The sequence below is a fragment of the Enoplosus armatus genome, chromosome 15, assembly GCF_043641665.1.
Source record: "Enoplosus armatus isolate fEnoArm2 chromosome 15, fEnoArm2.hap1, whole genome shotgun sequence".
NCBI classification, from domain to species: domain Eukaryota; kingdom Metazoa; phylum Chordata; class Actinopteri; order Centrarchiformes; family Enoplosidae; genus Enoplosus; species Enoplosus armatus.
In genome coordinates, this window is record NC_092194.1 from 4,406,703 (window position 1) to 4,417,636 (window position 10,934).

Genomic DNA, 10,934 nt, shown 5'->3' on the forward strand with positions numbered 1-10,934 from the left:
TGGACGGACGGACGACCTGAAAACATAACGCCTGTGGCCGAGGCTATCGCCGACGTGGAGGCATAAGAAGTTGTAACTTGGGTGAGTCCAGATTTCTCTGCAGAGTGTTCACTCACTGCTGGAAGTATTGATTCGCGATGTCCTGTGGGTGGCAAAGTGACCTTATCTGAAACCAGAATTTAATTTGGGCAAATAAAGTGGAACCATGAAGTCTCAGTCGAGACGGGTACGGTGCCTTCTGGAGTATTTTCCACAATAAAATACCTCACGAAGCCATTAAAAAAAAACCCAGAAAGGACAGAATGGCTCCTCATACATGCTGACACAGCATGGCCTGGTGGACACGCAGCATGGAGCCTGTCTGAGTCCACCGCCTGCAGACGACGGTCCACTGACTCAATTACTTGATACAAATTCAATTAACAGAGCACCAACACAAAGCGCAGTTTAGATATTGCTTACAGTGGTATTATAGTAAGGGAGAGACAAGTGGGAATGAGCCCACACACACACACACACACACATACACACACTTGTTTAGACTGAGGCAGAAGTATCTCTTTGCATATTTGAGACACTGTGGCACAGCATGGGAGTGACAGAGGCAGATTTTCTCCTGCTCCGTCAGCAGATTCACTCGGTTTCTAAGCATTTTAGAGAGGAATTCATGATGTGATGTATTTGTATCTCATAGTAACGCCTCTCCAGGATCAGTTTTGCCTTCAGTTTTTGCTTTGTTCGTACAGAGCATATAGTTTCTGCTATTCTGTGTAGAAGTGAATTCGCCGCACTTTTAGTGGAAGGACTTGGTCTAAAAGCTGGGAAGGCATTATTAATGAAGGATGACAGGAGTTATTGATCCGCCTGTCATGAAACACCACTGTGGTGGCGTGGTCAAAGGTGCAGGGCACAGTTCAAGTCAATGACAGGTGAAGTCAAAGCACCATGTTGTTGTGATGTAAAAACACCACGCATGCAACTACTGTATCTACAGGGACGCTTCAGTGCATAGCATGCAAACACGCACGTGTGTGTGTGTGTGTGTGTGTGTGTGTGTGTGTGTGTGTGTGAACATCGGGAACTCTGTGGACTTCAAGATTAGACCGTGTCAGCATCCAACAATGGAAGGATTTTGAGCGATTATTTACAGGAATTAAAGTCTAATCCAAACACATACAAGGGCAGCTTTTTTTTTTGTCAAAGAGGTTTTAAAAGAATGATAGTGAACGCAGCGAAGGCTGTTAATGAGGACAGCTCATGTTTGCAGATGTAACGACACTTCTGCTTGAATAATGGTGAGTGACAGCAGAACTCACTCCGCCTGAAGGTTCCTGGAAGTCAGATTTAGTACCACTTCCTGAGCAGAGCTAAAGTTAGCTTCTGACAACTGTATACTCAACTATGTTTTTGCCCCATGGTGAGACCCAGTGAACATGTTTTCATGGCATTTTGCCAATAACTGTGCTTATTTAAACTGCGGGGGTGGTTCAATTCCTGTCCTTTCTGTGCGGTATTTGCGTGTTTTGGGTTTCTTTCTAAATTTGACATGCATGCAGGACAGATGAACTGGATACAGTAAATAGTCCACAGGTGTGAATGCAAGTGGCCTGCATACATTGCGTTGTGGGAGGTTCCTGTCCCACATGATTCTTAAAAGAAGAACATTTATGTTATCTAAACTGGGAATCAGAAAACTCTCCAGAAGTTTTCTAAAAGCGTAAATTAACAATTAACCAAAAAGTGACAGTGCTCTGACAGCCTCAAAGTGCAAACATTGGCAAGCAACAACTGCTGTAATTAGCCCAACTGCGGGGATGAAACCTTGAGAAGGAACAAATCTTCAAGGAGAAAATCCTCCTTTTGAGCAAATGAGTTGGAGCATAACCCAACCTGAATGGACTCCTGAGTGAAACGGATGTAGCTGTAAAATAACCACATCACGAGAGACAAAAACACAGCATCTCTCTGTGTCTCCCTTTCCTTCCTACCAGCCTGTCCTCTGTGTCACCCTACTACTTTGAGAAGGTGGGAGTAATATTAAGAGTGGAATCTAATCCTGGTTGGCGGCTCATCAAAGCAGCGGCACCAACTTTGTCTCTGGGTGAGCTGGGGAGGAAGAGGCGTTTGAGGCACCAAGGCAGCTACAGATGTCTATATGTTACACGGGATGTATAGCCTTTTTATCTGGTTTAACACAGGCACCATCTCTTTTTATGAGCTTTATTCATCCCAAAGTCTTCAAAGGGCCTGTAACGGAACAGAGGCGACTGGAAGTGCAGTTTATGTTTGAAGCTGCCAAGAGATTCGATTTTTATGTATCAAGTTCGAAAAGTTCAAAAAGGGTCATTTGCTAAAATGCGTGGGGACTTCAGTTGGTCCGTCCATCTGACTGTGGTCCAGAGAACAATATCTTAACACCTGCTGGACAGATTTCCATGACATTTGGAATTCATTTTTCCTCAGACTATGATCCCTAATTATGCTGTTGACCCCCTGACCTTTGGTTTACTGCCACCATCAAGTCAAAATTTCCCCTCAGTCAAAAGTTTGATCCGTGACATGGTCATCGCGAAAACCAAAAGATAAGATCTGTTGTGGATATTCATGGTCCCGAGAGAATGAGTACAAAGCTAAACATTTTGGGTGACTTCCACAGCTTGTTCCTATAGAACCATCATCAGATCAATATGTCCACTTGTACACAGTAAATGTACAAATCTAATAGACATATTGTCATTATGTTACTTTGCTCATTCATGCTGCCAAGAGGAGAAACCTTTCCCATTTTTGGACACTCTGTGAGCTTTCATCCAGTGCCACCATCAGGCTAAAACATCAATCCATAAAATGTGCCGAGCACATCCTTTTCTTTAAGGGAATAAACCCTTTGGTCTTTCCTCTGACGTAAACTAGAGTCTTTAACCCCACTGATGATGAGGCTCCAAGAATATCGTCACCATATTGGTTCATCCACTGGTGCTGTGGGGTGTAATGAATACTGCAGCCTTCAGGGGCCTTCAGGGGTCTTGTTTTGTCAACAACGCAGTCGCAATGGAAGCGAATTGATTGAATGAATAATAATGACAGCAGGAACCGACTGCTTGCTGATCAATGGGTCAGTCATTGCAAAAAGCCAAGAAATGACCTAAGACATTATCAAATGTTGTTTTTAAAGTGAGACTACGTAACTTTGACAGAAGAAACATACTCTTCCTCTTACAAATGAGAGTTGGATTCAAAAGCAATAACCCCCCCCCCCCATGCTCAGTTCAATAGGCTCAGGGGTTCTGCCGCTGCAGCCTTACTTGGTCTAGTATGACCAGTGCCTTATGGTGGCTAATGTTAGCTAACTAAAGCTCAGTTTGCTGACTTTACTTTAAATTTCTCATTATCCTGTAACTGTATCTTGTGGCAACAGTGGCCGCTGTTTAGCAACAATCACATAGTGCTGCTTTAACATCCACCGCCAAACATTCCCCACATTACTCTTTCTTTTGGTCAGAACTTTTTTCCTCTGAATCCAAGTGAGAGGAGCTTCATTATCAGCATCTAATACATCCGGATTGTAATAAATCCCACATTTAAGATGACAGTATGTCAGAGAGAGTCACCTTCATGGTCACTGTGAACGCTGGTGCTGATGAATTGCATCGTAATATGTTTTTCATTTCAGCCACCCCCGTGTGCATTGGATTGCACTAGTTAGGTGCACCTTATAAACAGGCATCTCAATGAACATACAGTGTGTAATGTATTCTTATAATTGTGTACAATTAAGTTCATCAGCTTTTAAATCGCCCTGTCCCTACTGTGTATTCATCTACACTGTCAAGAAGACGAAACCGTCAGCAGGAAAATACCCACTTTGTCCTTTTTAGCAGAAAGACAGTTTCAAGATGGTGGTCTTACAGAGCCTTTGCAGGATCATTTGATGTACTCATGAGACTTTCAGTACAGACACGATTCACAAGCTGGCCCTTCATATATTCAGCAGCAGATAATGATAAAAGATACATTTAAAATCCTGCCTCTCCACAGTCTACCCCCTTGTTTCCCTGCAGTAAGACCCAGTCTTGGCCAGTATAGGGCTTGTGGTAATGATGGTGGCGGGAATCGGATACCTTGTGGGCAGAAACCAGAGCAGGTCACTGTACACCGTGATAACATTCCCGAATCCACACGCCAAGTTTCCCTTTGCCTCCTCCTCCTTCTCCACTTTTCCACTCCCCTGCTCCCTCTCTCCTCCTCTGCCTCTCCCTCTCCTCTGCTTTCATTTCCCTCTACTTTCCTTGATATCTGATCCGGCGGAGACGCTCAGGTTACAGTTTTTACAGCTTAGCCAGCCCAGCGCCGTATGCATTCCTTTCTCCTCTCCACTGTTTCTTACCCCACTCTCCAGCCTCTCATATCCCCTCCATGCCCACTCCTCCTTCTCCTTGATTACTCACCGGGGCTTATTTTACCGTGGCGCACATTAAGCAGCCAGATGAAGGAAACACTGTCAGACTGTTTGGTGTTTCAGAGGAGTATGATCCCTCACAAGGGCGCATTGTGTGTGTCTGTGTGTGCGTGTTTTCCTCCGGCTTTGGTCTGAAATATTGAAGATGAGAGAAGGGAACAAACCGGGCGGTTTTGTTCTGAACACTTCTGAATTGAAGAGAGTTCTCTACTGAAAATCAATACATTAAACTTCACTTACTGGCTCAACTGTTCTGGGGGAGGCTATTCTCACGCAACCGTGGCACACTGTGAATTAATTACACGTCTGCAGGTTGTAATGCTGGGTCTGGGTTTACAGTTTGACTTGTATCCAGGCGTAATACTCTCATGTTATATCATATCAAATACATCCATATCCTTTTCACGATTCCATTTATTAGCTCCCGTAGTGTCACAATAACAATGACGGGACTGAAAGAGAGGCTGCAGCTATTTTCTAGTTCCCTACCTAAATTAAATTTGTAGACAGCCGCTTATGTGTGCGTGTCTGTGTGTGTGTGTGTGTGTGTGTGTGTGTGTGTGTGTGTGTGCAATAGGAGATGAAATTCAAGGTTGCATAATGAGCTTCAATCGAACTTGTTTAGCCTTTGAAAGTGTTTTGACACCTTAACCACATCTGCTGCTCCATTCACTAGCTTCCCTGGTATTGATGGAAATACTGGAGTTGTCATGGGAGAGTGTTTTTTTTTCCCCCCCACGCACCAACAACAACACAACACCATATCTGCTGTATGTTGTATTGACATATCTAGAAATATTCACAAGCTGCTGACATGCCTATTTGCTCAGGTACATCTTTCAATGCAAAACTCCGATCCACAACCTGACTGATTGCAGTGACTATCAAATGCAAAGACATATGAAGCTGCTGTCGTCCAAATGAGATGTTTAATTGACACGTCTGCTCTCCGAAACATATTGTAAGAGGTGTCAATCCGCTGAACCCTGAATGATGACCCGTGTCACAGCAACAGCAAAACGTACAGACCCGCAAATAAAACTGACTGCTGACTGACATCATGTAATTACTTGGTCAAGCTGATGAATTATAAGAGGAGACATTTGATTCGATTTTATTTTATTTTTTTAACCACAGTGAGTTCCGAATAGATTTATGGTAATATTTGCTTTGCTTTGGTAAAAACAAAAAGACCAATTAAAAGCTGGATTTTTGTGTTCAAGTGTGGCAACACTTTACTGTGTCTAAATGAGGCTCGTAAAGATTTTCTAAATGCTCCTCTGAGGCTACCCCAAGTGCTCCCCTGATAAAATATAAGGACATTTCTCCATGGAGAGACCCGGCCTGACACCCCCCACCACCACCACCACGCGTCCCTTCCTTTCTGTCATCAGGACCTGACAGCAGGAGGATGGTTTAACTGAAGACCATGACAAATACTTTTAATTATATCAAGAGCAGTGTCCGGTCTAACTAGCAGTTTAAATTATGTTATTTAAAGATGTACTGTTTTAGGAAACAACAAGCAAGGGCAACTCTGAAAAGCATCTGCTCAAGCTGCAACTAAGTGGAACTGAAAATACCTGAAATGCAGTACTGTGGATTACACTGCCGAAAAAAATAGATCTTAATTGGCCACATTATCATGCAATATTATTGCTCTATGATAAAAAATAATCTTTGGCAGCTGAGCTCACAAACAAAGCATCCAGATTCTCGTCAATAAAACGAACATCATCTTTTCTTTCTTTCTTTCTTTCTTTCTTTTTTTTTTTTTTTACAGTAACAGAGAAGAAGCGGTGACACACGAACGCGGCTGGTGTTTTGGATAGGTCTAAACACAAAAAGGCTTTTCTTCCAGGGTTGTCTCAGGACTCGCTCAAAGCCAGCAACCTCCTCCTGACAGCCTCAAAATCACAATTTCCACAATTCCTCTCGATGTAATCGCCCTGCGCGTCCACACACAACAGCACCAACAAAACAAAAAAAACCATAATGTGAGTGCATAATGTGTCTCCGGCCAAATGTGTACAAACAATGAAGAGATGCAGACAAAGCGGACGCGCAGCCTGCCTCTCTCTTTCTCTCTCTCTCTCACACACACACACACACACACACACACAAATGCCAGGAACACTTTCTTTCTCCACGATGAACCGCACGGAGCTCAGGGCTCAGATATCACAATGTGCACCGAGCAACATCAACAAAAAAATAAACCCGAGCAGAAACAACGTGTGGGTGGATACTGGGGCCGAACCGCGCAGGCCGAACACAGGGAGAGACAATGTGCTCCTGCCGAGCGCGTAAAAGCTCACACACGCACATCTGGATCACACGCCTCTGGGCAGCCGGGCAACACACGCACACACACACACACACACACACACATAAACACAAACACACACCTCGACTCAGAGGCAAGCCCACGCAGTCGACACGGACCCGCAAAAGCATCGTGGATAGACGCGTGCCTCCCCCCCCCCTCCCCCCCCATTGATTTACACTAATTATGCACATCGGCTGCTCTCCGTTGCGCCGTAGTGTAATAGTAGTATTAATAGTAATAGTAGAGGCACTGTTGACGCCTTCACTGACGCACTGGATTTTCCATTGACTCTGGGCAAGCCGCGGAAGGCAGGGGCACACAAACGGCGAAATTATGACATGGAGCCTGACAGGAACCGTGCACCGTATTCTCCACTGACTCCAAACTTACTAGTAGAGCAGCAGCAGTGAATGGGTGCCGCATCCATTGTGCAAAGGCGGTGTGTTGGCAGGGTGCGCTGCTCAGGCTGGCATTCAGCGTGGGTACATGACAATGGAACTTGGGTGAAAAAAAACAAAAACAATCATACATCAAAGTTTGACTACCATGCAGCTAATTGCACCTGAGTGGAACGTCTATTGCCTCTTGCTTAGTGCTGGAGCAAACATGCATGCTCCTCACAACCACTCCACGCGCAATCACATGCAACTGGGCACAGACCCCTTTTTTTTTTTTTTTTTTTTTTTACCTTCATCTCTTCATTTATTTCCCTTTTCACCGGGTGAGCTGGTTTTCGGCTCCTTTTATTTTCCGGAGGTCTGCCCTCTTTTTCCATCTCTGCCATGTTTTCTCTGTGATACTTCTGTCAATATTTGCGGTGAGGAGGGGAGAGGAGGAGTAGGGGGGTGGGGGGGGGCTGAGCGAGAGAGGCAGCGGCGGCTGTTTACAGTCGCCAGACGGCGGATGTCTTGCAGCTTTTCAGCGGCCCGCGAGACGCTGGGGATGCCGCCGAGGGCTTGCGGTGCCCGGCCAAGTCAGCCATCTTCTGCCCCTGTCGTCCACGGTCCGTGCGCCAGTGGTGAGCCGCCTCTGTGAGTCAAAGGAGAGGTTGAGTGAGGGGAAAAAAACGAGACAGGGGGAGGGGCGTCCGCTGAAACATTATATGACGCGTTGGTGATCAGAGGTGGGCTATTTCTTCTCGCTTTCCCGTGGAGCGCAATCAGAGCAGTCACATCCACTTAGCGCTGCTCCCTCACGGTGACAGTCCGCAGGCAGCAAACAGGTGCCCACACACAGCCGCCCTGCCGCGCATTGTTCTCCGGGGGAGTCTTACGACCTGCCGGTGCTGCTCTTAATGACATTTCGGTCTCTCTATCAGTTGCAGACTCCGCTGTTCGAGTCGTTTAGCGCCACAAACTCATTGTCTGGAAGTTCCAGCGCGTTTCGCTGCACGTGCAGAAAGACATGTCCACCGACTGCGCAGGCGTGGTGGATGTGGCGCCTTGCTCACGGGCACATCGGCAGGCCAGTTGCCGGGATTAAAGCCATGGCTTTGTTTGTGTTGCAAAGAGAAACGTTATTGCGGAGAGTTGGGAGCATCTGGAGCAGGCGCGTGTTTTCTCAACAGTGGGAACTGAAGCGCAGCCAAAAGCAAATCCTTTATCAACACTCTCTCAAGACCAAAGGTCCAGTAAGGACTGAACCAGCATGCTCCAAATAAAAGTTTCCATGGGGCTGCTGCCTCAGGTAGCAGCGTGCATGGAACACAAAAGCCGACAGGTGTCTCAGTGTTCATCTTGGTGCCATGCGTGCATCGATTTTAAACACTTATCCCAATTAGACGCATCCCATCGTTCAGTTTTATCATTATTGTAAGAGGCCAGGGAGGTCGAGGACAAAGATGAAACGAAGGTCTCATATGCCAGATTCAAAACCGAGACATCACACCTTGAGCCTTGGGGCAGTTTTGCTGAAAGGTTTTGTTGTTCCTCTCAACACATAACTGGGAACTCCAGCTTAAAGAAAACTATTCTAAAACTGATTTATAATCATTTCTGATAATGCTCTCCATTCTTTCCAATGAATAATAGCAGGTCATTTATACAGTCTTTATTGTACCAGCCTGCACACAGTCTCTCATGGAAAACATACCAGAAAAGCACAAGTGTAAATGATAACATTAAAAACAACTGCACTCCATTTAGGTGAGCTAGTTCCAGGGTCCTGGTATATGGTGCATGCTGGTTCACCGTCATGACTTACTGGGACACTTAATGGAACTGAGCCATCGTTAAGGAGACGTGTTTCACCTGTGCTTTTCCCGCTATGACAAGTTCAAGCTTCTGCTGCGAAAATGAAAAATGAAAAAAGGTCAATAGAGAGGAGGTCCTGTGGCTCAGGCCTGTTTGGGGACAGTCTTCCTGGATCCATTCTTCATACGTGTCTACAGTCTATCCATAATTTTGTCATCCTGAGTGTCTGTAATGCTGCAATTTTACCATGCTGGTCTATTCTGTGCACACGACATCCATTGCATGTCTGCTGGTCCTGGGAGAGATATTCCTCCTCTGTTGTTCTTCCTGATTTTTCTCCCATTTCTTCCCCTTTCTATCCGAATCGAGGGTCTAAGGACAGAGGGTGTCATATGCTATGATATTGGCTATATAAATACAATTGACTTGACTTGACTTGACATTCAGATGTGTTTTTGTTCTAACTTCCTGTTGGTCTTGCAGAGTTCATTAAAAAGGTTGAAATTACGTGTTTCGACAATGTTGTGGCAGTGTCACAGGGGCCACTCAGTTAATGCAAAATAGGGTCATTACTGGCATATGAAACAGATCCAGATCCCTTTTAGAGATGATTTTTTTTTTTTTTGCTTTGGGCATTCATTCACCTGTTTCAACTGTGTGCTACATACATGCTGTCCTGTGACTTTAGCTGGAATTACAATGAGTTGGCGAGTGGAAAGCCACTGAGAGTGCCGGGGGGATGCTGCTCATGGCACTGCGACACCCATTTGAGCCGGAAAATCAGCGGGAACAGGAGCCGTGAACCGTGATGCAGGGTCAGGGGGAGATGTGTGTTGTCTTGTGTGTTACAGTGCTGCTCTTGCCTTGCCATGCAAACCAGCAGCTCACCTGCATCACAGGATTCCTTCTTTAAGCTGCTCTCCCAGCTACAGCAGTTTAGTTTAGTGTAATATAACTGTAATGCTTCTGATGATACGCTGTGCAGCACTGAAAGCAGTAGGCGTGTGAATAAGAATATGTGAAGAAAAACTGAAGAAAACTGCTGGGGTTTTTTAACTTGACAATTGGAATTGCAATAAAGCATGTGTAATCTGAAGGATTCAGTGGCAGTTTGGTGCATTTCTTCCATAATAAAATATTGTTATAACAGTCTATTTCTAAAAACACAAAAAGTGTCTCTTGCAATTTCCCCAGTTTAGATGATTCTGAGAATGGATGAATCAATCACAAGTTAGCATACAGTTTTCCCTTAGTATATAGTACATGGATAAACAGTATATGTGTTTGTTTTGTAAGTTTATTCGGTAAAGTAGACTCCAGATCCATGTTATACAAGCTGTCCTTGAGAGCCTTGCTCTCCTGTCCAGTAATAAGCAGATGGAGTGGGATTCAATGAAAGCTTTGTTAAACCTAATGCTGCCAGGATATTTCCCTGTCATACTGTGGAACTGTCATACTGTCACAATGATTGTATTACATGGACTGAAACATGAGCGCGGCTCAAAACTGTTTGGTTTAAATGGATTTAAATTTCTTCTTCATCTGGTATTGAAATTATTTTTGACCTCAGCACAGGAGTTAAAATTTGCGGTTTTGTTATAGGAGGTTTTCCATCATAGAAACACATAAAGAGATAGGCAGAGTTTATCCAAAAAGTGTTTCCACATTGGCGTAAAGTCTCACTAAGCATGTTCTTGATTCACAGTAATCGGACTTGATATAAAACATGCAGCTGTCCCCGTACTTTGCAATTATTTGACAAAAAGCAGTGACACTGATGTTTCATTGTCAATTGAATGAAAAACAAACTATGAGGCAGTACTAGCTCTTAATCTACCAAAAAAGAAAGAAAGAAGAAGATACCAGAATAAAACATTAACATTACATTAAGGGGTCTCCCACAACGACACATTAACTGAGGAGAACCATAAGTGATGTTCTATGATGATCTTAC

General features: G+C 44.6%; 1 protein-coding gene across 1 annotated transcript in view; it reads right to left on the reverse strand.

Annotated features, from left to right (window-relative positions):
- The window catches only part of sobpa (sine oculis binding protein homolog (Drosophila) a), a 33,453-nt gene extending 25,881 nt beyond the window's left edge, over window positions 1-7,572 (reverse strand). The window contains exon 1 of the mRNA XM_070920983.1: window positions 7,477-7,572. Within this exon, the coding sequence (XP_070777084.1) occupies window positions 7,477-7,572 (96 nt within the window). The remainder of the gene's footprint in view (window positions 1-7,476) is intronic.
- Between the last annotated feature and the right edge of the window lie 3,362 nt (window positions 7,573-10,934).